Source organism: Cryptomeria japonica, chromosome 7, assembly GCF_030272615.1.
Source record: "Cryptomeria japonica chromosome 7, Sugi_1.0, whole genome shotgun sequence".
Taxonomy (NCBI): domain Eukaryota; kingdom Viridiplantae; phylum Streptophyta; class Pinopsida; order Cupressales; family Cupressaceae; genus Cryptomeria; species Cryptomeria japonica.
In genome coordinates, this window is record NC_081411.1 from 215,457,062 (window position 1) to 215,484,186 (window position 27,125).

General features: G+C 36.3%; 2 protein-coding genes across 3 annotated transcripts; both read left to right on the forward strand.

Annotated features, from left to right (window-relative positions):
- Positions 1-1,955: 1,955 nt before the first annotated feature.
- LOC131857093 (L-type lectin-domain containing receptor kinase I.9-like) lies at positions 1,956-5,419 on the forward strand. Of its 2 annotated transcripts, XM_059209158.1 has the most exons (6): positions 1,956-2,359; positions 2,455-2,577; positions 2,690-3,325; positions 3,425-3,472; positions 3,561-3,770; positions 4,236-5,419. In XM_059209158.1, exons 3-6 carry the CDS (start codon positions 3,292-3,294, stop codon positions 4,400-4,402), a joined length of 459 nt encoding a protein of 152 aa, XP_059065141.1. In that variant the 5' UTR covers positions 1,956-2,359; positions 2,455-2,577; positions 2,690-3,291; the 3' UTR covers positions 4,403-5,419. The 2 variants fall into 2 exon arrangements, with proteins under 2 accessions (XP_059065141.1, XP_059065140.1); XM_059209157.1 differs by lacking the exons at positions 3,425-3,472; positions 3,561-3,770; positions 4,236-5,419 and having other exon boundaries at positions 2,690-3,327.
- Positions 4,448-25,166, forward strand: LOC131856591 (L-type lectin-domain containing receptor kinase SIT2-like). The gene is made up of 6 exons (XM_059208434.1): positions 4,448-4,653; positions 4,742-5,129; positions 11,420-11,506; positions 13,224-13,348; positions 24,777-24,945; positions 25,041-25,166. The coding sequence occupies exons 1-6, from the start codon at positions 4,448-4,450 to the stop codon at positions 25,164-25,166; spliced, it is 1,101 nt and encodes a 366-aa protein (XP_059064417.1).
- Positions 25,167-27,125: the final 1,959 nt, after the last annotated feature.

Below are 27,125 nucleotides of genomic sequence, written 5' to 3' on the forward strand. Positions count from 1 at the left end.
TTAGGCAAGCATGAACAATGGGTGAACAATCATATTGAACCAACAATGAGACCAAAATATGAAGGTCTTGGGTATATAACAAGTAGAGGAAAGAATGATACAAGTGTTCCTAGTCTAAGAAAATCAAATCAAGGCAATGTATTCAGTGTTCACATTGTAACAGGAAAGGACATACGAAGGATAGATGTTAGGATCTACATTCGTGTAGTATTTTTGGTTTAAGAAATCATTGTGAGAAGACATGTTGGAAAAAAAGAGTTGAAGAATGAATGCATAAAAATGGATTGTAGATGGAGCTATGGGACAAGTTGGCAAAAAATTATAGGTATGATCAAGAATTTGTTCAAGTATAAAAGTTTGTATGTGAAAGTTGATAACAATCAAGAAAAAATTTCATAAGGCATAATAGATAGTTCAAGTCAAAAGAAAGTATTGTCTAGCAAGACATTTAGAGATAAGTTGCAAGAGCTTCCATATTGATGTTTTGAAAATCAAAGATTTGAGAGACTGCCACAATAGTTGGACAAAGCCAATATAAAGGCATCATGATTAAGAAAATATCAATAGATCTAAAAATGGTTTGAAGCTATGGAAGAAAAGAATTTCAAGAAGTCCGCAAACTTCATTGGAGACAAAGGAAAAGAATGTCGTTGGCATAATTGGATATTGTGAATGACTATGTTTGTAAATGGGTACCTAACAAGGCTTTAGATCGGGACCCATCTCTACTAGATCATGGCATATATATTCAAAGCAAGTGGTTTGTGGTAGAAATTATGGGGGAGTGTTAGCAAACATTAATTTCTCCCACCAAAGACATGAGATTGTCAAACTCAGAATTTAATTTAGAAGCTTCCTATAGCCCCTTCTGGATGCTTCTCACCGACCTACATTTCTCATATTTGTGCAATGTTTTGTATTCTAGAAAATTCCAATGGCCATTATAAATATAGGCAGATGTATTTGGTTGATGAAAGGGAATGAATAATAATAAAAGCTATTTTTTAAAGTGCAGCAGCACAAGTGTTTTCTTCCTGAGTCTTTCCCTTGGTTTTTCCCCTATCTCTAATCACCTACACATATATGTACTTGCATGGAGGATCTCAAGTTATGAAAAATGCAACTCAGCAAAAGAAAAGGCAATATTTTTTAACTATCCAGTTTATTACAATATTTATCATCTCTAACTCTAAGACATACTTTTATTTATTTTTTCGTTCCATTTTTAAATCAGTAAAGAACATATTTCTAAACTCTGAAAACTAAATTAATTATAGGTTTAACTAGTCTATTTAGTAAATTAACCCTAAGTTATTTATGTGGGTGACTTTTATTGGCTCCCTAAAATATTTCGTACAATTACTCGTTAAAATCCCTTTAGGGTGGTCTTTACACACATTTCCCTTTCTGGCAGAGTATTGCGGCTTAATTTCAAGTCGTGAAGTTGTAGTCAACGAGGAAAAAGCGCGGACTACAAATTTTGGCCTTCTAGAAAATGAGGCGAAAGTTCTTTGCACGCGAGAATCTCATCTCTGTTTTTACATGGATTGCTACGTCTTACATTAATTTCTATTTCCTTAACCTTTTTCATGTTACCTACGCCAAAATTCCCTCCATCTCATACCTTCAAGAAAATTGGGCTCCCCGAGGAGGACAGACCAGCTCACCTAAGTTTTAAATCAATTGAATAAAGAGTAATTGGCTTATAGGAAAGTTCGCAGTAGCTCACATAACCAAGCCAGTGAGAAACAGATGGCAACAATAATTGACAAAAAAAACATATCTATGGTGGGCCGATCAAATGCATTATTTCCTGGAAAATGTTTCGGCCAATGGAAAGAGTTTAACTAAAATATCTTACGCGGCATCCCTACCATCCCCTGATGAGAGGTGTATATGAAGAACAATGCAGGAAGAATGTTTTTCAACGAAATGCTCTGATCTGTATGTTTTGGTAGCGGTGGCCAGCAAGATAGGACAAGATCGCTTTCTGACTACCGTGGGAGCTAACTGCTTAAGAGTAGAAAATTGATCTTTCAAATTATCCGATAGGTACTTGAGGATCAATCTATTGTCGATTTTCTTTCGAGGGTTTTCTTTTGGGGGGTAAAGTTTTGGGTGTTTAAGAAAACTTATTCGATTATAATACGGAGTAATCTAATTATTTAGTTTTGGCGTGGTTTTATGCAGCTTTGATTATATAGGTATAAAGATGATTGATCCTTCAACCAGTACTGCTTCTCCTCCTAGTGGCAGTACTGGATCATGTTCTAGCAGCGGTTCTACGAATATTTTACCCGTTGATGTGCTAGCCCTCGAAGGTTGCATTGATGAAGTTTTGTCTTCTCTTACGGACAAGGTAAATTCTATTTTCCTCTTCGCACCAAACAACTAGGCTTTTTAAGTTTAAACTGTCAGTGTTTGATTGGTAGATTTGAGCACATTTATTTACAGGGGCTGAGGTGTAAATTGCTTGAAAGTGGTATGAAACTAAGGGATATAGTGCAGCCTGTCGCATCCGATTTTTCGAAATTATTTGAGTCCATTTCAGAGGGTGCAAAAATAATTTCGGATCAGGTAATTCATGATTTTGTCATTCTAGATCTAAACTTTTGAAGGTAATTTCTATTTGGATAAAGATCCTACTTTTTTATATGACAGTGGTATGATACATCTTTATTGGAAACAGAAATCCTCTTCCTCAAAGCTTTCTAGTGAAGCACAATCGGTGGCCTTGGATACAGTGAAACAACTGGGAAATGTTCATTGGGCTGCGATTGGGCTTTTAGCAATAGCTAATGTTCTTGAAAGATTCGACAAAATTTCTACAAACGATAGAGATTGCTTGGACCTTCTGAAACTGATGCTGGACCTAGCTAAATTTCTAAAGCAGCTCAAAGACATGAATGCCGACTCCCACAAAGAACTTTCAGAAAAAATGAACGAGGCGCTTCATTTGATTGTTAGTGGTGCAATCTTGTATCGTTCCTTTATCGCGTACAAGAAAATGTTGAAGTAAAATGACTAATCCAAAATAAATGCTTTACTTCTGTAAAGTTACGTATTTAAACTGAGGAAAGGAATTTGATATGATGTTAAGTTAGAGTTGCATTAGACGTTATTAAATTGAATATCTAACATGCTGAATTGAATATCTAACATGCTGAAATGAAGTAAAGGTTCTTCTTCACAACGAAAATCCGTGACGAGCTTATCTACATACGGAGAAAGGCGGATAGTATAATAAGCCAGCTGAGTCTGCAGTTGCAAGTTAAGATTGCCTCTTTCTATATGTCACAGCAACAGCCATACCGTAATGTTGCAGGTGAACTTCATTGCCCCATTTACTTTTCACTTTGATAACTCTTGGTTTTATCTGTAAAACCAGTAAACTTTTTAGATGCTGACACGGTATCGGAAACAGGTGGACTTCCTTCTGAGCGATCAACCACCACTGAAGAAATTTTTCAGTGTAAGAAAACACTCTTCCCAGAAGCAATATATAATCAGATTCCGTATTTAATGCACAGAAAGTTAATTTGCCAATTTCTCTGTAACAGGTGACATGGAGAATGCAGCCCAAACAGAGACATTTGCAGCCGACACAAACGGCGTCTCTGGAGTGAACGAAAGGAAAATAGACGAAGCAAGTCATTGGAAAGATAGGCCTCAAAAAACAAAGAGGCTTTTACCCACTTTTTTCAGGTTCCCTACATGTCCTACAAAGCTTAGAGAATGCAGATCTCAATATCAGAGAAATCAAAAGACTGGTAAGAATGCAGTTCTGGGAATAGGCCTGTTCAAAAGACAGCTGTCTTCGTTCAGTATAGAACATCCCTCTGGAATATTTCGACAACTAATATTTTTATTAGTTGCTTCCTTCAATTCCTTGAGAGTGAAGCGTATAATTCAATGAGTCTTATTCATTTCATGAACTTATATTTTTTATCAACACGGGTAACTCTGTTTTTCAAGACTTGAATACAAGACTTGATTTATACATCAAAAGGAAACTGACTGAAGATTTGAACGAGTCTTCTTTTTTTTTTAATTTCCCTTCAGTTAGTTTCCTAGCCTTGCATTAGAATTACCCGTGTTAATAAAAATATAAGTTTTATGAATTGAACAAAATTCATGGAATTATCTCATCTTCCTTCTCTTATTATGCGAGAATTCTAACTGTCGACTTATAGCCTTTATAACAACTACCCTAGTGCTTGTGTTGTTGTTCATAGTTGCAGGAGCCATTTTTGTGTGGAAAAGAAACAAGCACGGAGACTTTATAGAAGAATGGGAGAAAGAGTTTTGGCCTCACAGATTTAACTACAAAGACTTGCATATTGCAACCAAAGGCTTCGGAGAAGAACAAGTTCTGAGCTATGGAGGTTCCAGTCGGGTGTAGAAAGGAGTCCTACGTTCTAACGGCCTCGAAATTGCTGTAAAATCTATGTTTAGAGAAAGCAGCGATGCCGTGAAGGAATTCATTGCAGAGATTTCAAGTCTGGGACGTTTACAGCACCGGAATATTGTGCAAATCAGAGGTTATTGCAGGAGGGGAACAAATTTATTCATAGTGTATGACTACATGGCAAATGGAAGCTTGGACATGATGATATTTGGGAAGAGGAAAAGTGTGCTGGCATGGGCTCAGAGGTACAAAATTCTAAGGGACGTGGGCGCAGGATTGCTGTATCTTCACGAAGGGTTGGACAAAATAATAGTGCACAGACATAAAATCCAGCAACGTTTTGTTGGATTTTAACCTTAATGGAAAGCTGGGCGACTTCGGGCTTGCTCGTCTGTACGAACATACAGAAAACCCACCAACAACTCGAGTGGTGGGTACGCTTGGGTACATTGCACCGGAGCTCTTACACACCGGAAAGGCAGCTCCTAGTGTAGATGTCTTCAGCTTTGGTATTTTAATGCTGGAGGTTGCCTGCGGAAGGAGGCCTGTGGATCCCTCTCTCGATCCTTCCCAAATGGTAATGTTAGATTGGGTAAGAGATCTGCATGCCGAAGGAAGGCTCATGGATGCAGCTGATCCAAGTCTTGCTGGTGGATATGTTGAAGATGAGATGAAGAAAGTGCTCAAATTAGGACTGCTGTGCTGTAATTCTCAGCCCGAGGTGAGACCTACGATGAGAAAAGTATTGCAGATAATTGAAGGGAAAGTTTCTCTTCTCACCTTAACTACATATGAGATGTGCGAAGGAAGCAGTTGATATCCAAGTCCGACCAACTCTTCCCCGTCTCACATGAGATCAAATCTAGTCTACTAAACTGCAGGGCTTAAAAATAGGATTTTTTAAATATAGAATATCTTCTGCGTTGACGACCGGTCGTTTCCCCGTCTGGCATGAGATCAACTCTAGTCTACTAGACTGCATGTCTTTTTTAAGAGTTATGAGTATGTATAAGATCCACTTATATTTTTAGTTGTCTTTTGATGTATTCAAAACCTCTATATATTGAGGTGAAGATATTGTAATATGATCAAGGAATTATTGTATTCAATTTTGAATGAATAAAAATTTTGTTGTTTTTTTTGTTTTTTTATTGTTTTTTTTTTTTTTTTTGGGGATTTTTTTTGTGTATTTTAATTATTTTTTCAATTGTTTAAACTATAGTTTGTAGGAGTTAAAAATAACAACTCCAAAATTAAAATTTACATGTAGTTTCTAATTGTAGATTTTAATGTTGGAATCGCAATTTCCCTCTCTTGCATGAGATCAACTGTAGTCTTAACTACAGTTCTTTGTATGAGATGAAAAAATAGGATTTTTCAAATATAAAATATGCATGTCTCTTCTAAGAGTTAGTGTTTTGTATGAGAATGCATGAGATCCACTTTTATTTTTAGTTGTCCTCTAATGTATCCAAAAAATTTATTTATTGAGGAAATTTTAATGCATTAAGTTTTATATGCTATTGAGTTTGTTTTTTTGTGTGTGTTTTCATCATTTTCTTCACTCTCTAGAGGGGCAAGAGGGTAGAGTCTAAAAACCATAGTTTGCATTAATTCTTCAATCCTTGAATTAAAGTTTTCCTTGTCTGATTTTAATGGGAAGAACTGGAATGGGAATGGGTACAAATTGTTTATCTTTAGTGCAAACAAATGACCAGCCTTAAACCATACGCACTAAGCAACATATTAAGTCTAAAAAATGTTAGTCAAATCTATGTGTTTAACACTTTTAAGCCTAGAAGTCTATTCTTATGTGACAACATACATTAAGCAACATATTAAGCCTAAAAAATGTTAGTCAATTGTGAGTGTGATTTAAGCCGTACCCAAACTTATTACCTGAAAGACTACTTATTCACTAAGCTTACATTACCTAATTTGTGATTTTTAGACCGATTAAATTTGTAGATTCCAATAACAACTAGATGAAGAGAACAAATAAATATGATAGCAGAAAAATTTAATAATACCTGTTGGCATCTGGCACATTGTGTTACATGGATGTCAACAAGAAATGTGATCATCTTTCTTTGCAATTGTCTGAGCCTCTGATTGCAAAAATTATGTGCAAATTGTCATTGTTGTTGCCTCTATTTACCCTAAACCCTAAGCCCTAGGTCTTGCAAAAATAACTAAGTATCAAACCTCTTCTATGCAAGTATGTATGTTTTATGTTTGTTCGGTGACTTGTTCTAGCCCGCGATCATTTTAAAGTTAACTGTGTGGAGGATCTTAATGACATTCTGTTACTGGTCCCGACTACCTAGGAACCTTCTGTGTCGGTGTTCTTATTCTACGGAGATTAATTTGGCCAAGCATGTTTATTATCGTGGCTAATTCACATCTGACAGCCAGAGTAGCTTTGTGGTGGCTTGAACCTTCATTTTTGCCAGTCCTCCGCTATCACTCTAGCCGTTCGATTTAGTGTGGGACCTGCAGAGTATATGAGTCAGCGTTGCCTTTAGTGGAATCTATCTAACGGTCTGCGTGATCCTGTGGTGAAGATTCCTGTAAGAGTCCCTAGGGCTCCGATGCAACTCAGACAGTTAAGTCCAATGGACCCTGCGCAAAGATGACAAGGGCTATGATTGGACAGTAATGTGGACTGTGTGGGTCCGATGACCCATCATATGTAAATCAACGATCAATATTCAAATGGTAAAATATCTACGACTGTGTTTTAAAGTCTTCTTATAGTCACGTCTGGAGCATTGGATGTGGCACGAAGAGTTGGATCGGTGGCAGAATTTTGAACTTAATAAAACCCTAACGGCTAACTTCTATCAACTGTACATGTGTGTTTTCGACTGTAATTGTCGATGAGTTATTACAAGGTGTGTCGAAAGGAAATAATGAAGGATTATAGTGTTTTTCTGATGAGATAATATTGGAGTCGGTTCTGTTTTAGAAGATCAAGGACGACATTCAAAGAATGACTGATTGCAATAAACAGATAATCAAAATGCGAGTTGGGATGATTATCTAAGAGAGAAATGTTGGAGAGGAATGAATTGTAATATGTAATTGATTGAATAAGAGTAAGAATGAGTCTGAAAGGAGTTGTTTCTCCGTTAAATATATATATCTGAAATATATTAACAGAATGTATGATGGAGTAATATTAGATTTTTGAATTCACATGTAAAAACAAATTTCATTGTAAACAAAGTAATACTCTATATTTTGATTAGTTTGATTTTGTAGGGACGATGCCCATAAAACTTATAGCCAGTGAAGCTTTGTGATTAGTGAGATCTTGATTGCTAGTGAGGCATTGATTGCTAGTGAAGCACTATGATTGTAATGCTATATGTGAGGATGCATTTGGACAATAGATCCAAGCAGCATTTCTCATCGCAGTTTCTAGTGTTTTCCATGTACATACTTGTGTTATGGTGTGCTTTATTTGTTTCTTTCACTGTTTGGCTTGATATTTGTGCATGAGTGCTCTAAATTGATATTAAAGGCTTAAAGTACAATTTGTCAGTTCCACTGATTCAACCCTGACCCCCTCCGTCACCTCGCCCCCTCCCCCCCAACCCTGCCTGAGTGGATAACTGTGTTTTAACAATTGGTATCAAAGTAGTGGGTTCCTTGAGGAAGCTTAGTCATCTTTGGTAGGTTTTGGATTGGAAACACAATGGCTAGTCAAGAAGGATCTTCATCAAATAAAGCACCTCTATTTGATGGCAAAAACTATGTATTTTGGAGTATCAAAATGCAAGCTTATTTGGCATTCTTGGTCTTTGATGTTTGGATGTCTCTTGTAAATAGATACAATATTCCTCCACAACCTACTACTAATCATGTAGGAAAAAGAGATTATGAAAATAATGCAAAGGAAAAATACGCTATTTTATATGGTCTGTCAAATACAAAATTTGTAAAAGTCATGCATTTTGCAACAAAAAATGATATATGCAATAAAGTAAATGTTATTTATGAGGGATATGACAAGGTGAAACAGGCTAAGGTGCAGACTTATAGAAAAAAAATTGAATATCTGAAAATGAAAGAGGAGGAAAAGATTGTAGATTATCTTCTTAGAGTTGATGAGATTGTTAAAGCCATTAATGATCTTGGTGAGGAAATAAAATATGAGTTTTGCACAACACTTGCTAAATGATTTGCAAATGGGGTTGCAAGCTAAGTGATTTTAACCTTGGAGGGAACTTTGTGTTTAAGCGCACTTGAGCTGGAGTAGTACTGGGATGGGTAACCTCCCAGGAAGTCCCAGTGCTTCACCCCTATGAGCATCACCTAGATGCAATGAGTGCTAAGTGGACCATTCATTCTCATGAGAGATGGGTTCTTGTCAACCACTACTCGTGAAATATGGGACGATGAGTTTGACTCAAAAACTACACATTTGAACCCTGATAGCAATATCATAGATAAGGAGTTTGTCAAAAAGGCACTAAGGTCCTTACCAACAAGATATGATTCTAATATTTGTGTAATAGAAGAGGCCAGAGATCTTGACAAACTCAAATTAGATGGTTTGCATGCCACACTCACAACATATGAGATGAGAACATGTAATGAAGAAACTAGACATAGAGAAGCAACATCCAAACTAGTCAAGAAAGGAAAAGAAGAGCAATTAGATTCAGAGGAGTTTGGTCAAGAAGAAGTTAACTTTATCAATAAACTGAAAAGAGGTAACAGAAAATACAAAGGTAAACTTTCTTTCAAGTGTTTTAAATGTGGTAAGATATGACACTTTGCTACTAAATGTGCCTATGGTAGTGAATATAGTGAAGATGAAGTCAATGATAGGAAGAAAGGTAAAACAATATATTTTCAAAAGGAAAGGCTTTAATAGAAAGAAGAGATTGTATACCACAGAGGATGGGGCTACTTTAAATGATGGTAGTGTTATTTTAGATAGTACCTCATCTAGTGTGGATAGAGATGAGGTATTATATATTGATGTTGACTCCACTAGTGAAGATTAGAAATGTTGGTTTAAATTATGTCTCATGTAATTACACTTTACTTAGGTTGACATAGGATAATGCATTTCATAGTGATTTGCATATTCGACACTTAGGGAATTACATATCTAGGGAATATGGTTGAAGGAGAAATTTCACCTTTGGTGGTGCTATCTTGTTATCATATTTTCATATCCACTTATAGTAGAATTCAAGTTCCCAATAAATTCCTCTTGGCCATCAATGTATTGATTTCTTGTCATTATCTTCATTCTAAAAAATGATATAAACAACTAAATCAATCAAGAACTTAATTTGGGCTAATTAGGAAAATAAAAAAGGCATGCCTAAATTACTTCATGAATTCACTACATCCAACTAAAAGATAAAGGGGGATAAGGAGTCATACATCCCTATACTCAAGGAATTTATCTCACAAGTAATGGCTAAGGTTCAAGATCTCATCCCAATTGTCCAAATTAATAAATTTTATTTTTTGATGAAAACTATGAACCATTTAGTTCCCCTAAAAAGATATGTAAGTGTTTATGGTAAAAATGGAAACAACAATATTGAAAGACTAAATAGATTCAACCACAAAACCCTAGCCTAACAACAACAAAGATCTACCATAACATATGAAGATTACTTAAGACAATGCAAATCAAATGAAATCACAAAGATTATACCAACACATGTCTAATAGGATTTGGATCTCCATTCTTCCTATCTCCATTCATCTTGCTTGATATATTTGCTCTCAGATTTTATGTGTGCAAAAGAGCTCAACAAAGAATGGAAATGTGGTTGCAAGCAGGCTTGATCTCATATGAAAGTTCGAATGCTAGAATGCTTGGGAGTTTAAAATGTGTAGTTGAGAGTAGAATGATTAGTAGGCTTGATAATAAGAGAAGCATCTCCTTTTATAGAAGACACTATAAGAAATGGAGGGATAAGATTAAGAGCTGTAAAAGATAAATGGTCAGCTAAGATTAGAGGGTAGGTAGAGAAAAGAAAATAATGAGAGGGTAGGTAGTGTAGGAATTAAGAGATGAATGGCATGTGTCATGGGTAGAAAAGACTCATGAATTAATTGAATAAATAAAGATTTATTTATTTAATAGAAGAAGTGGGACTAATTAAATAAATAAAATATTTATTTAATTTATGAAAAGGACAATTTAAATAAATAAAAGTATTTATTTAAATGAGGAAAGACTTAGAAGAGGATAAATGAATTAATTAAATAAATAAAGATTCATTCAATTAATAGAAGAAATAGGCTAAAATAATTAAATAAATAAAAATATCTATTTAATTAGACAGTACAATTTTAGGTGTCTAGATTTTGCCGCTCTTTGAGACAATGCAGCTTGTCACATTGTTTCAAAGAAGATAAGATAAATTGATACAAAGTTTCCCCAAGATGGGAATGATATGGCCCCTTGAGAGATTGGTTGAAAATTTCTGAAAAAAAATTGCAAACAATCGCTTGATAAGAAAGAAATGCTAGAAAGGACTGACAAGATAGGATAGAGTGTTAAAGTCACGGGATAAAGAAGACTGACATGGGAGATGAAGGCTAGGGTAGTCTATAAGATAGACTATGAGGGAAAACATCCTCATTTTCATCCACACACATAAGAGATCAGAGTGCAGAGAGAGCAGATAGCAGTCAGCAACGATGACATTGGTGCACAGATTTGATCGCATTCACCGATATTAGAGGCCAGTAGATGCAGGAGAGCCGGTAAGTACCACAAAACCTCCTTGTACTTTGTTATATTAATTGTTGTCATAAATGTATGTTAGATAGTGTAATAAATGCGCTTTAGGTAGGTTGTAAAAAATGTCAAGCGGGGTGAAAAATGCTAAGGCGAGTCTGCATTGGTGTCAGGGGTGTCTTGGTAGGCTAGGCTAGGTGTGTTTGTGTTGGTGTCAGGTGCATCTATGATTGTAATAGCGTTTGTGTTCAATGCAAGCATGTCTGTGCATTGCAGGCATGTTTGTGTAGGACAGGGGCACGTCTGTGAAATATGCAAGCGTGTTTATGCAGGGCAGACACGTCTATGCAGAACAGAGGCATGTTTGTGTGTTTCAGGTGCGTCTATGAAATGGAGAAATATCTGTGAAGTATGTAAGCGTGTTTGTGTCATGAATGAGCGTTTATGTCTTCAAGGTCGAATCGACAGTTTTGTGATAATCATATGTTGTCGATTGGATAAGCTACTGAGAGGATACACTCAAGCAGGTTCTGTAGGGAAGACTAGGATAGCAGATAGGGCTAGGATTGATAATTCTATGATAGAACATACGTTGCCAATCAGGAAACTACTTGAGAGGATACACTCAAGCAAAGGCCCTAGGATAGGATATAGCGAGGCACTTTGTGATGAACAGGGAGTACCAAATAAATTGACAATTTTGTGATAGAACATACATTGCCAATTGCATTAGGCTGAAATTGACAATTGGATAAGCTATTCAAGAGGATGCACTCAAGTAGGTGCCCTAAAAGATAAAAGAAACACTTTGTGATGAATAGGGAATGCTACTAGGATAGTGTTATATGATAGATATAAGCACTAGGATAAAAGAGCAACAATTTGTGATGAACAGGGAGTACCACTAGGAGAGAGTGCCATATGATAGATATAAGAACTAGCATAAAAAGAAGCACTTTGTGATGAATAGGGAGTAACACTAGGATTGACAAAATTGATTTTCTTGACTGCAGGAGGACCTATCAATGTTGGAGTCATGGGAGAGATTCCCTTCGACTCAGAGTTTGCGAGTAGAGCTGACATTTGAGGATAGAGTAGCAGTTGAGGCTATGGGCTTGCGATACATTATGTATGTGCTTGAGTTTCGGGTGAACATGGGGTTGCTGACTACACTAGCTGAGAGATGGTACTCATAGACATGCACATTTCATTTGTTGATGGGTGAGATGACAATCACTTTAGAGGATGTATACAGGATACTGAGGATATCGATTGTTGGGGAGTTGGTTCCTTGTGATCGAAAGGGAGACAGGGATGAACTGAGATGAGTTTTTCAGGATCCAGGATTAGAGATGAGGGTGGGACATGTGACCTAGGATACTATGATAGCTACAGGATTGGCTCTACCAGTAGTGCTAGCAGGAGTGATCAGTTGGTTTCTCTATCCAGACATGACAACACGAGGGTTGGCTATGGGATGGAGAAGGACACTAGAGACATTGGTGACTAAGAACACTAGGTTTGCATGGGGGTCATGTCTGTTGGCACACTTGTATTATGAGCTGCATCAGTTTGTATATCTTAGATCAACAGGAATAGGATGTAGAGTGACACTATTGCAAGTATGGGCATATGAGCATCTACCGGTTACACGTCCGATACACTTTAGAGGCAGAGGACATGGGCATAGTTATGTGCACCTATATGATATGATTACTTCTTAGCCATGGATTGGGAGGCTAGAGTATTGGCGTAGGGTGATTGATGAGATAGACAGTGTGGTATGGAAGTTGTACTTAGACTATGAGGAGTGGAAGGATGACGCGGTGGAGCTGCCATATTTATTCAGGAGCAGGTATCCGATCGATTGGACACCATATATTATTGAGAGGCAGTTGATAGGCAGGGTATGTAGGCAGTTCGGTAGGATACAACAAATCCCATAGGGTTCAGGGATGTATGGGGACCATGAGGGATTAGGTGCATTTGGGGCCATTATTGTCTTATGATCAGGTAGTGAGACAGCTTCTAGAGATGGTTCCCATGCCTTGGTACATATGGGCAGATGTAGAGGATACATGGATGGATGCATAGTACACTGCATATTGGGGAGAGCATCCATTTCCACGGCTTACGGATCCAAGAGAGCCGATAGAGGGAGACGATGGAGGTGATGGAGATGATAGTGGGGATGGTGGAGGTAGAGGTCGACAGCGGAGGTAGGGTGTAGCAATAGAGAGGAGAGTGGCTCAAAGGAGAGACAGATGCATGTACTAAGGAGTAGAGGTGGATTGCCATTATAGGTGCCTGCAGCATAGGTTCCTAGATAGGTAAAGGGGTGGGGACAAGATGAGGGGAGAGAGGAGGAGGATGAGATACTATCCTTGAGGGAGATCTGACAGGGACAGGTAGATGAGATCTAGGTTCTAGAGAGGGATGTGGCTAGGCTTAGGAGATAGATGGTGGAGACTAAGCGGGAGAGGGATCAAACTATTCAGCACTATACAAAGGCTGAGACAACACTAAAGGCAAGCACACAGGCAGCAGAGGACACAGGGGCCGGATATGCCTATGTTCTGCATGTGGGGAAGGAGATAACCTATTGGAGAGACCTATACTATGGAGTGGTGCCACTTGATTAGTGGGCTAGGAGCTTCCAGAGATTGTCGCAGACTACATTGACCACGGGGGGGAGAGACAGGAGACAGGTGTCTAGTGATGGGATCATGGGTCCTCCACCACCACCAAATAGAGGGGGTAGGAGAGATGATCCTAGGGCAGGTCCTTCCAGGACTCAGACTCTGTCGAGGCTAGCTAGCTCTGAGGGAGGGATTTCATCATAGCCTTAGAGGGCTCCCTATGTATCTGTTTTGTACCATTTTGTATGATGATGTAGACACCTTCGAGTGATTGTAGCCATATGATTTTGACATCATTGTATCATGACACTTATAATTTTGATATATATATATGAGGTGATTCATCCTTGTGGCAGCTATATGCATGTGTACCTCTGTGATGTTTATGATATGGATGCAAATATGTACATGATGAAATGCAATATTCTGTCCTTTTATGTTTTATATGTTATGCAAATGCAAATGTGAATGTATGAAATGCAAATGAATATGATAATGCAAATAACTATTTACATGATGAAAATGTAAAATGTGTTAACATGTGTTGTATGCAGGATGTGATACAATTGTGATATCTATATATATGTATGAAATGCTAATATGTGATAATGCAGGTGCATACTACATGAAATGCAGATATTTTTGGCGTGTCATTATACTCAATCATGTGAGAGCAGGCTACACAGACTCAAGAAGGACGATGGAGGTCAATCAAGAAAGAGGGATGGAAGATAGATGATATGGAAGTGAAAGAGCTTCTTGTGCTTTATTATCATTGAGTTTTGTTATGTTAAATAGGTTATGACAATCATATGTTCGACCCAGAAAGTCATTGTACCTGTTTGCATGGAGATCAGACGGTTGCAAACAAGGAATGCCCCAGTTCACACTAGACTCACAGTATCCTCATATCCTTGGACAAGTCGTAGCATTACTAAGAGATGATCCACAGACAACAAAGAAAAATAGACGACGATACCCCATCCTCACCTTTCTAGTTAAAGACATCCTAGAGATAAAATCTCTAGTCAAAGACATCCTGGAAAAGCTAAAAGACATGTCACCACAAAGATAAAATAAAAAAGAAAACCAAGACTCGACACTAAAATCCACTGTAGTCCTCAATTTTAGTATCTCTTGTCACTTATATAAGTCTATTTGATTGTGGTCACAATGTTTACTTTCAGAAAAGGATAGATAGCACTAAACCATAATGTTGTCTGAGTCTGTTGAAAGATTTGATTTGTTGAAGCCTATTGCTATTGTGTCTCATCTGAAACTGACTGAATCTATGAAATTGATACTTTATTGCGGAGAAGACATAACTTTATTGTTGATATGTGATGCAAGTGTTTCTTTATTGCAGATTGTGCGCGGATAGACTAAAGAAAACTGAAAGAAATTGTACTCCTTGGAACGTGTGATGCTCTTAGTTTCACACCCATCACTAGACTTAGGATTTGCCTTAGCCACAAATAGGAGCTAATTTATTATGGATGGAAAGGGGTGAAAAGGAGGGATTATTATGAATGGCTAACCAATCTTAGATAGATCAATAACAAGCCATGATAGGAATGGGTAAGTTTATTATGGATGGATAGGTTGTGAGTGTGTGCAAAGTGAAGGATGACATTGAATCTTGAAGGAGGGAGGAGAAATGTCCATACACATGGTGTCGGTGACCCAGTTTTCACCATGGTACTTTCTCAAGGTGCCACTGAAGTGGTTTTCATCATTGGACGAATTTATTTCTCTTTACTTTTTTTCGATATTTTTCAATTTTTTTGTTTTTTTTCAATTAGGATATTTTGGAGAGCTATGTGTAAAACCCGTGAAGGTGCATGTTGTTGATAGGATCTTCCAAAGGTTTTCCATCTGGAGTTGAAATTTGATATGCACCTGATCCATAGATTGTTGTAATGATGTAAGGACCAAACCAATTTGGTTCGAACTTGCCCTTCTTCTCTTTGTCTTGCTAATTTTTTAGGATTTTCTTTGAGAACTAAGTCACCTACCTCAAATGTGAGAGGCTTTAACTTATGATTGTAGCTGCAATGTTCCTTGACTAATTGATGTGTAGCTTGAGTGTCTGTCTTCCTTGATAAAGGAACTGAGATAGAATTACTCATGTGTGGACTACATAGGCCCGTATGCGTGTCACCTAAAGAATTTTGGGCATCCCTGATAGCAAATTCCTTCAAGGAAGTTGCATTAAAGGTCCATGATGTATCACCAGAAGGGAAAGGATGTGTGGAACAAGTGGATGAGTTATGAAAGGTTATGATTGCTAAAAGAAATGAAAGTAGGATAGCATGATGTATACTTAGGATCAACAAGTATTCTTTTTTACTTGAAATTCTAGAAATTTTGCCCCCAGTTATTTTGATATTAGGAGAGATCATCTCTTTCTCTTTTTCTTTCATAGGATTTTTATCCTTGACTTTGATTTTTTCAAAGTCCAATAACTTTTGATTTTGATTTGGACTGAAGGACTTCTCTTTATTTTTGACTTTTAGATTGTTCTTTTCAAAGCTTGAATTTTGATCCCCAATTAGTAAGGGATTTTCTGATTCTTGTTGATCCAAGTCTGGGAGAGGAGTGGAAATGGAATGAATGGATGAAATGGTAAAGATATGTGAGACCTCAAGAGGTCTAGCGATACGCTCAATAGATTCTTCACTGGAACCACTCTTAAGACTATTGATATCAAGAGTTGCTTGCACCACTAGAGGAGATCTGCATTTAGACATAGTAGCCACAATAGTACGTGGTTCATACCCAATTCCTTGGCATTGCAAATTGTTTGTAGGTTGTTCTTGTTGACTAAATTTCTTAGGAGATAGTGGGAGATGATCAACATGAAAGATATACTCACCACATCCCAAGTCTTTAATCTTTAACTTTTCTTTGATCTCATCTTGTTTTGATGTTGAAGCTTTCAAGGATTCTGGATCAACATATACTGAAGATGGAACAACTTCTCGATTGACTGGGATTGTTATTTCTAATCTAGGTCACAGATTTTTGCAATATATGAATGGGTTTGGATTAGCTTTGATGGTCACTTGAACTCCATTTTGTGGGAACCTGATACATCGATGATATGTTGAGGGAACAACTCTAATTTCATGAATCCATGGGCATCCCAAGAGTATGTTGTATGTGAGATCTAGATCAAGGACTTGACAAACCACATCCTTCGTAACTAGCCCAACTCAGAGAGGTAAAGTGATTGTGCCCTTGGATGAGTGCTCTTCGTCATCATATGCCTTAATGGTAATTTTGTTTGTAGCATTCACGTCTTTTTCAGAATATCCCAATTTCTTAAGATATTCAATGTACATATATTAAGACTAGCTCCTCCATCTATCAGGACTCATTTTACTCGATGTTTGTGTAGGAAGGCTTCAATGTGTAAAGGTGCATTACGTGGTTGGCTTACAAAGGCATCATCAGCTTTGGTGAATGTAAGAAAATGTGGAATGGAAAGGTATCCCACCATGGCTTGAAACTGATCCACATTCAAATCAATGGGTACAGAGGTTTCTCTCAAAGTTTTATCAAGAATGGCTTTATGTGTGGGGGATATGCGTAAAATCTCTAGGATGGAGATAAGCACGAGCCTCCTCCCTAACTATTCTACCAGATCATACTCAGGTTTGGTTGATGAGGAAGTAGTGGTTTTAGCTGGAGCACCTTGCAAAGTGACCTTGCCTCGATGGGTTGTGACATTACATTTAGAGGTAGATTCAAAAGAAGGTCTAATGCCTTTTAGGACTACTTTGGGTCTTTGGGTAGAATTTTAAGGCATTTTGTCCTTTATGATAATGGTAGAGACATAATTGTCCATCGAAATGTGATTAACAACTGAATCATAGTTATAGGATGCTTTGGTATAGTTGGCTTTCTCATCTGTGGCTTTGGCTTTTCCCTTGTCATGTTTAGGGATGGTTCCTTAAACATCTCATGTTCTTGATTGGATGAATATCCTTCGATCTCAATGTCACCTCTATCAATAAGGTCTTGTATAATGTTCTTCAAGCAATGGCAATTTCCTGTTTTATGCCCCTTGCTCTTGTGATATTCACAACAGTCATCGTCATTCCACCAATTTGGTTTGACTTTTGGCTCATATGGAGGATTGTCTGGAATTGTTATTATCTTTTTTTGCCGCTAGCTTCTTAAAATCTGATTCAGATGGTTCTCCCAATTGGGTTTATTTCCTTCATGGTTTGGAAGTTGTTTGAGTATTCACTTGGTTGTTTGTAGAACTTGATCTAGAAAGGATGATTTTTGGTCTTACTGTGTCAGCATCAACAACGCCGTCATTTACTGTGTTCTTGTTCTTGTTCCAAAATCATGGCTTGTTTTTTCCTTTAAAGTCCTCTTTATTTTCTTTGAATATTTTGATGACTCCTTACTCAATTAAGACCTTCTATGTTGCTAAGCCTTTCTCAATGATGTCCTTAAAATTGGACAAACAAGCTTTTCTCAAGTCATAACCAATTTCTCTGTTGACATTCTGTGTGAACATCTCTACCATTTGTTTTTGTGGAATTTCACAAGAGCATCTGCTGGCTAAATTTCTCCATCTTTGTAAGAATGAGGAAAATGACTCCCCATCTTTTTGTTTGGTATTGCACAAAGTGGTGACTGATATATTTGTCTCTATGTTATATGAGAAATGTTGTATGAAAGCTTCTGCTAGATCACCCATGAGTTAATTCCAGGTGGAAGTTGGGAGAACCATTCCATAGCTTGATCACCTAAGCTTTGTGGGAACAATCTCATTAAGTATGTTTCTTCTACTGCTACCTCAATGCAAGCTATGAAAAACTATCTTATATGTACCTTAGGGTCTCCTTTTCCTCTATACTTATTGAACTTAGGTGTTACGAAATTTGTAGGAAATGGAGGCATTGGAATGCTTTTATCAAATGGATAAGGACATATATCTCTCATTGTGTAAGCCAGTTTTGGTGTATTGAGGTCCTCCATCTTCTTTTGTAAGTCCTTTATCTGTTGTTCCAAATTGTTTTTGGGTGGAGACTGACTTCTTGGACCATATCCCATGTCTGAGCCACCGGGTGGAGGAGGATGATACTGCATATATGGATGGTATTGATCATAAACATGTTCATATGGAGGAGGTATATATTGATACTATGTATAGGGGCCACTTTTTATAGAGTCGTAATGAGGAATGGAATATCTGCTTTGTCCATGCATATTACATTCTACAGGCATGTCATGAGTTTGTTCTTGTGTAGTGCCCCCAAATTTGACACGGGGTTTTCTTGTGTCCAAAATTTGAGCCTACCTCTGGATATCCAATTGTTTTGGAGGTTGGTCCTTAACATTGGTGTGCAATTGAGTGTATTTATCTGCATAAGACTTCCATAGAGGTCTATGTAGATGTAGTTCTTCATGAGATGCTCTTTCATGAGTATCATAAGCTTGACCATGTGTATTTGGGACCTTAGGTTTTTGAAACAAGGATGATGGTGACTCAGGCACGGAACGTGGTCCTCTAGTACCTCCACTATTAGGTCTCCTTTGATCCATGTTGATTTGAGTTTCTTGCATAGGTCGATTTTCCACTATTTGAGACATGTCAAAATCATGAGGTATATTAGCTCCACTTTGTGCCATCACTTGTATGTAATATTGTACATCTCTTCCCATGATTTCCTCTACCAATCTATTAAAATGAGGATCCATGATAGAGTCTTCCACTTCTACTGAATGTACTGAAATATTGTGCATATTGTCATTCTATGTATCATTATTGTTGTTTGTGTTATCCATGTTCTCAACATTGTGAATGATTCTATAAGTGTCCATGTCAGGTACTGTGGTATGATTAGAATTGAAGAAGATATCATTGTCATACTCATAGCCACTCATGTTTGTGGACTCTTGAGCCTCTTTAGCTTCTCTCCTAGATTTTTGGGAACGGGTTTCAACCATGAACTAGGGCTTGACCAAGATGTATGAGACTAGATAAAAATGGAAAATATGGAAGACCAAGAGTTGGATGGAATGTAAATGAATCTAAGGTGTACTTGCAATGTCCAAAGTGTAAGACCAAGTATGTATGTAGTAGAGTAGGTGTGACTTTCGAAGAGATGATAGATCTCTTGATGAGGTAAATTGAACTTGACTCTAAGTAAGACCAAATGAGACCCAAAGGTGATAGACCTTGATGAGGGACCACTTAGCAAAATGTTGTATGTAGTGTGTTGACAAAGCAAGATGAGGACAAGCAAGTGACCTTTTGACTCAAGTTTAGACAAATGTGAATGTAATGCAAGGTGTCAAGCAATGACGAACTTTGTGAGACCTAAAGATAGGTTGAATGCTACATGAAAACCTGGAGAAATAACCTAGGAAGCTCAAGAATTCTGAAACTGATTTGCTCTTATTTGCTGGACTGTAAATTTTTTTCAATACTGAACACAGACATACCTATATACTTCACAGATGCGGTTTCCCAACACAGACGTGACTAGACACTGCATAGACACATTTATGAGATTTTGTGAATGCAATTTTCTTATGATAACACATACACATTTCTATCCTACACAGATGTGGTTACAGGACACAGACACATTTAAATGACATAGACGTTTTTGAACAATGCATAGACACATTTCCAGAAACTAAGTGCAATTTTTTCCAATGTGTAAAGTTGTTGTTGTGACCAAATTTGAATTTTCAACTATTTTTTATGACAAGAGGACACAATGTTAATGAGGACTCAATTTTTGCAAGTGTTTAGACTCAAAATGACTCAAAAGAAAGTGTGTTGTTTCATGTAAAAATGTTTTGCATACACTTGAAGACACAAAAGACACAATGTTTTGATGTTTGATCTTGAATGTTTGAATGTTTTAAAGAAGACAAGCACAATTCCTATGGTTGGCCAGGACAATAGTTGTTGATCCCACATGGGGTTGCCCCCGAGGCTAAGTTATTCAGAGCGGATACTTAGATACTTGACCCCATTGGCTCCACCCTTGGCACTCACTTCTCCAGGGTAGCCAAGCATCAGTCCCCACAAAAACTCCCCGTGGTGAACTTTGTATCTCTACTAAGAACCGTATGTGTGTGGGCCACTCTAGAGGTCTGACCTCTTGCTCCAACAACTAGAAGGATTTTGGCTTTCTAAAACAAAAAGGTGCTACTTTCAGCTTTGTAAATACAAAAGGATCCCAGCCAGTAGGGGTTGCACCCTACTACTGATCAAATAAATTTGATCAAATGGGTTAATAGGGAGACATAGTTTCGGTATGAACTAATCAGCACACGTTACCCATGGCTTTCACCATAGATACAGCTATTTATAGTGGTTCGAAAGAGGTGGGTTTTCCTCGCTACCACTTGGGTTGTTCCCTCCTCACTAGTTGTCCTAATGACCACACGAAGACGCAAGTCCTCTAGAGATTTAAACAAAAAGAGCCTATGGTTCAAGACACAAAAGACACTAATTCAATTTTAATGCACCAATTGAAGTATTTGCTAGTCTATGAAAACAAGGCATGCAATAAAGATCAAAAACCCTTTCCAAAATTCTTCAACAAAGATTTGTTAGTAGTTTATCAAAAATACCCCTCCTCCAAGCACACAAGTTAGGTAAATTTTAGATCCAAAAGACTTTGTGAAATAGGGGCCTTCGACGAGATTTTTTTTTTATAGATTCAAAGATATGATTTTCCATGAGTTATTTTGCATCATAAAAAACATACCACTTGTAAAATTTCAAGACATTTCCAAAAATGTAAGAAAATCCAAAAAAGTTTCTAATGAAAAATTATAAAAAATTCATAGAAAATGCAACATTGATCCCAAAAATCTAAATTATTTATCGTAAACTCCTGATACCATTCCCAACCTGCATAAAAACATTCATGCAAAAATTCCATGCAGTTTGTGAGATATGAGAAAATCATGCAAAACCCTAATTTGTTAAGATCTTATTTTTTAGGAATTTTTTTGCATCAAAATTAAAACCACAAAGACCAGATCCTATGTATAATTCTGAGACCTTTTCAAAACTATAAACAAATCCAATTCTCTCAAAATTATGTTTTTATGAAAATACATAAAAAATTCATAGAAAATTCATATATGCTCCAAAAAATCTAATTTTTTAACTCAACACTTCTGATATTGTTCTTGACCTACAACAAAAAATTTGTACCACAATTTAAATCCTTTTGTGAGATCTGATCAAAATAATGAAAAACCCTAATTTTTAAAAAGCCAATTTTTAAGGAAATATTTTGCATCAAAATTAAAATCACAAAGAACAGATCCTGTTTATAATTTTGAGATGTTTCCAATAATGTAAAAATATCCAAGAAAAACTCGCTAATTTTCTCTCAAAATTAATTTTTTATTAAAATTTATAAGCAATTCATAGAAAATTCAAATATGCTCCAAAAGATCTGAATTTTTTATTGAACTCTTTCGATACTGTTCTCAACTTGCAAACAAAATTTGGTAGAAATATTCCAAGCCATTTTTTAGATCAGATCAAATCTCTCCAAGATCTTGATCTTGTGTCCAAAACCCTAGTTGCACAAAGTTATTCTCCAAATTGTTTTACAAAATAGCAATATAGGGTTAGAAAAACCTAGAAAAAAACATAGATCTAACAAAAATACATGTCCCACGAGGTGTACCAAAATGTTTATGGTAAAAAATGGAAACAACAATATTGAAAGACTAAATAGATTCAACCACAAAACCCTAGCCTAACAACAACAAAGATCCACCATAACATATGAAGATTACCTAAGACAATGCAAATCAAATGAATTCACAAAGATTATACCATCACATGTCCAATAGGGTTTGGATATCCATTCTTCCTATCTCCATTTATCTTGCTTGATATATTTTCTCTCAGATTTTATGTGTGCACAAGAGCTCAACAAAGAACGAAAATGTGGTTGCAAGTAGGCTTGATCGCATATGAAAGTTCGAATGCTAGAATGCTTGGGATTTTAGAATGTGTAGTTGAGAGTAGAATGATTAGTAGGCTTGATAATGAGAGAAGCATCTCCTTATATAAAAGACACTATAAGAAATGGAGGGATAAGATTAAGAGGTGTAAAAGATAAATGGTCGGCTAGGATTAGAGGGTAGGTAGAGAAAATAAGAAAATAATGAGAGGGTAGGTAGTGTAGGAATTAAGATATAAATGGCATGTGTCATGGGTAGAAAAGGCTAATGAATTAATTGAATAAATAAAAATTTAGTTAATTAATAGAAGTGGGATCAATTAAATAAATAAAATAATTACTTAATTTAGGAAAAGGACAATTTAAATAAATAAAATTATTTATTTAAATGAGGAAAAGCTTAGAAGAGGATAAATGAATTAATTAAATAAATAAAGATTTATTCAATTAATAGAAGAATTAGGCTAAAATAATTCAATAAATAGAAATATTTATTTAATTAGACAGTACAATTTTAGGTGTCTACACTAAGTAGGACCATTTTAACTGAATAATTGAAGAATAGACTTGGGTATATGGATTGGTGGTGATATATTTTTTTCCTCCTTAGTGCAATATTGTACAATTTTGGCATAGTGCTACTACCCTTGATATTGTTTGGTAAAGTTATGAAAGTGACACATCTAAATTAGAAGGATGTTACTTATTTGATTAAAAATTTATTAAATATATAATGATATTGATTATAAGAAAAAATTGGTAATAACTAAGGGTGGTTATTGTAGATCAACACAATGATCTACCATTTTCTATTATGCATTGTGTTTCCTAGCTACCAAAATCACTCACTAATCTAAATAGTGATTCAAGCTCTAGAATCCTTTGTTGCATCTAAATCATGCATTTACTCCATAATCACTTTATCATTTAAAAAACCCTAGTTGCATACTAGTTCTTTGGATCAATCCCTTCTATTGCAACTCAAGTTTGAGTTGGTATATCAACAAAAAAAATTGACTACATCTTAAATTTAGAACAACGACTGAAGTTAAGATCCACATCCCATATTTAAATTTATAGGAATGAAGATTATGTTCATAGATATTGAAGTCAACCAATATTTAAGATATTAAATCAAAAAATTAACTATTATTTCATTTTATTTTTAAATCAATTAAGAACATATTTATATGTTTGACTACTCTATTTAGTTAATTAACCCCAGATTATTTATGTCGGTGACTTTTATTTGCTCGTATTTCTCCCTTAAATATTTCATACAATTATTTATGAAAAATCTTTTAGGATGGTCTTTACACACATTTCCCTTTCTTGCAAAGTGTTGCGGCGTGATTTCAAGTCCTGAAGCTGTAGTCAACGAGGAAACAGCGCGGACTACAAATTTTAGCCTTTTAAGGAAATGAGGGGAAAGTTCTTTGCCCGCGATAATCTCATCTCTGTTTTACATGGATACATTTAAGAAAATTGGGCTCCACGTGAATGACAAATAACATTAATTGAGACCTTTTTTCAATTGAATAAAGAGTAATTGGGTTATAGGAAAGTTCGCAGTAGTTCACATAACCAAGTCAGTGAGAAATCTCACATAAAACAGTTGACGACAATAAATGATAAAAGAACATATCTATGGTGGACTCATCAAATGCATAATTTCCTGGAAAATGTTTCGACAAATTAAAGAAGTTTAACTAAAATATCTTACGCGGCATCCCTACCATCCCATGATGAGAGGTGTATAAGAAGAACAAGTCAGGAAGAGTGTTTTTCAACAAAACGCTCTAAGATGAATGTTTTGGTAGCGAGGTTGGACAAGAAGGCTTAGTGACTACCGTGGGAGCTAATTGTGTAAGAGTAGAAAATAGATCTTTCTGATTATCCAATAGGTACTTGAGGAACGATCTATTGATTTTGTTTCGAGATTTTTTTAAATTCTAACATTTTTATGTTTAAACGAAGGTATGCGATTATAACACGGAGTAAACTAATTATTTAGTTATGGCTATTGTTTCATGCAGCTTTGATTATATAGGTATAAAGATGAATGATCCTTCAGCCAGTACTGCTTCTCCTCCCAGTGGCAGTACTGGATCATGTTCTAGCAGCGGTTCTACGAATATTTTACCCGTTGATGTACTTGTCCTTGAAAGTTGCATTGATGATGTTTTGTATTCTCTTACTGACAAGGTAAATTCTATTTTCCTCTTCACAAAAAATAATTAGGATTTTAAAATTTGAACTATCAGTCTTTGATCGGTAGATTTGAACACATTTATTTACAGGGTTTAAGGTGTAAATTGCTTGAAAGTGGTATGAAACTAAGGGATATAGTGCAGCCTGTAGCGTCCAATTTTTTGAAACTATTTGAGTCCAATATTTCAGACGGCGCAAAGATGATTTCGGACTAGGTAATTCATGATTTTGTCATTCTAGATGTAATCTTTGAAGGTAGTTTCTATTTGGATAAAGATCCTACTATTTTAATATGACACTAGTATGATCCATCTTGATTGGAAACACAAATCCTCTTCCTCAAAGCTTTCTAGTGAAGCACAATCGGTGGCCTTGGATACAGTGAAACAACTGGGAAATGTTCATTGGGCTGTGATTGGGCTTTTAGCAATAGCTAATGTTCTTGAAAGATTCGACAAGATTTCTACAAACGACGAAGACTGTTTTGACCTTCTGAAACTGATGCTGGACCTCGCTAAATTTCTAAAGCAGCTCAAAGACATGAATGCCGACTTCCACAAAGAACTTTCTGAAAAAACGGACGAGGTGCTTCATTTGATTTTTCGTGGTGCAGTTTTGTGTCGTTCCTTTATCGCATACAAGAAATGTTAAGTTTTATGTAGTTCGGAAGATGTGATCGTAGAAGTTGTTTAAGTGCAGTTCGTGTTGGATGTTCAGCAAGAGGATATTTTTTATTCTGTATTTAGAATGTTTTTTAGAGTTGTGAGTTTATTTCCAAAAACAGTTTTATGTGTGGATAGGCTTAGTTGTGTAAGACAAGTTTCTTTCTCACGTGTCATGTAAGGAAACTTCCAGTTTGCATGTCATATAAGAAAAATTTCTTTCTTGAGTCATGTAAGGAATGTTTCTCTTAGGATGTGTTGTATGAGAAAAGTTTCACTTATCTTGCATAGTTGACGTTTTCATCAAGAACATTATATATGTAAGATCGTTGTAGTAACTAGAATGAGATTCTTCTAAGATTGAAAGATTCGTGAAGTGATTTCTCAAAGGAGAGTTTGCTCTTGAAGTTGAATAGAAGATTCAACATTTGCAAGTTTTTCCCCGCATTGGGGTTTCCTGGGTATATCTGTGTTATTTGTGTTTATGTGTTTGGTTTCTTTTGAATTTTCTTCCGCTATTCATTTAATGCTTATGAGAGAAGAGGGAATAAGCATTAAATGTTTGACATGACCTAAAAATTAACTTGGGAGTTAAGGTCAAGGTTAAGTTGAATGAAAAATCAAATGAAGCACCTCGTTCGTTTTTTCAGAAAGTTCTTTGTGGAAGTTGGCATTCATGTCTTTGAGCTGCTTTAGAAATTTAGCGAGGTCTAGCATCAGTTTCAGAAGGTCAAAACAGTCTCTGTCGTTTGTAGAAATCTTGTCGAATCTTTCAAGAACATTAGCTATTGCTAAAAGCCCAATCACAGCCCAATGAACATTTCCCAGTTGTTTCACTGTATCCAAGGCCACCGATTGTGCTTCACTAGAAAGCTTTGAGGAAGAGGATTTGTGTTTCCAGAGTATTAATTGTTACAAATCAGATAGTTTATTTTCTGTGATATTTGTTGAGAAATTAATTGGTTGTTGGGTTATATAAATTAACATGGTATCAGAGCTCTAAACTCTGAATATGAAGCCAAGTTTTGTTTCACAAATTTCTTCAGATTTCAGTTTTCAACTTCTTTGAGGATCTTAGTTTGCAATGGCAACCAATGTTCGGTATGAGGATAGGCTCGAGGGTGCATCTAACTTTTTACAGTGGAAGGTTCAGATTACATCTATTCTCAAGAAGAATAGGTTTTGGATCTATGCTAGTACATAAGTGACTCCTCCAACAAATGATCATATTGCCCTAGATTCGCATGAAATCAAGGAGGCCAAAGCTCAGAGGATTATCCTTGATGGGGTAAAAGATCATTTGATTATTCATCTATCTGGGAAAGACAATGTCAAAGAAATGTGGGATATGCTCACAAAACTCTATCAAAGCAATTATCAGAGTCGTAAGATGATGCTCAAGGACAAGTTGCATAACACAAAGATGTCCAGAGGAAAGAGCGTGACCTCTTACTTGTCCAAATTGACACAGGTCAGGGATGAGTTGGCTGTTGTTGGAGAGACGATTGTTGA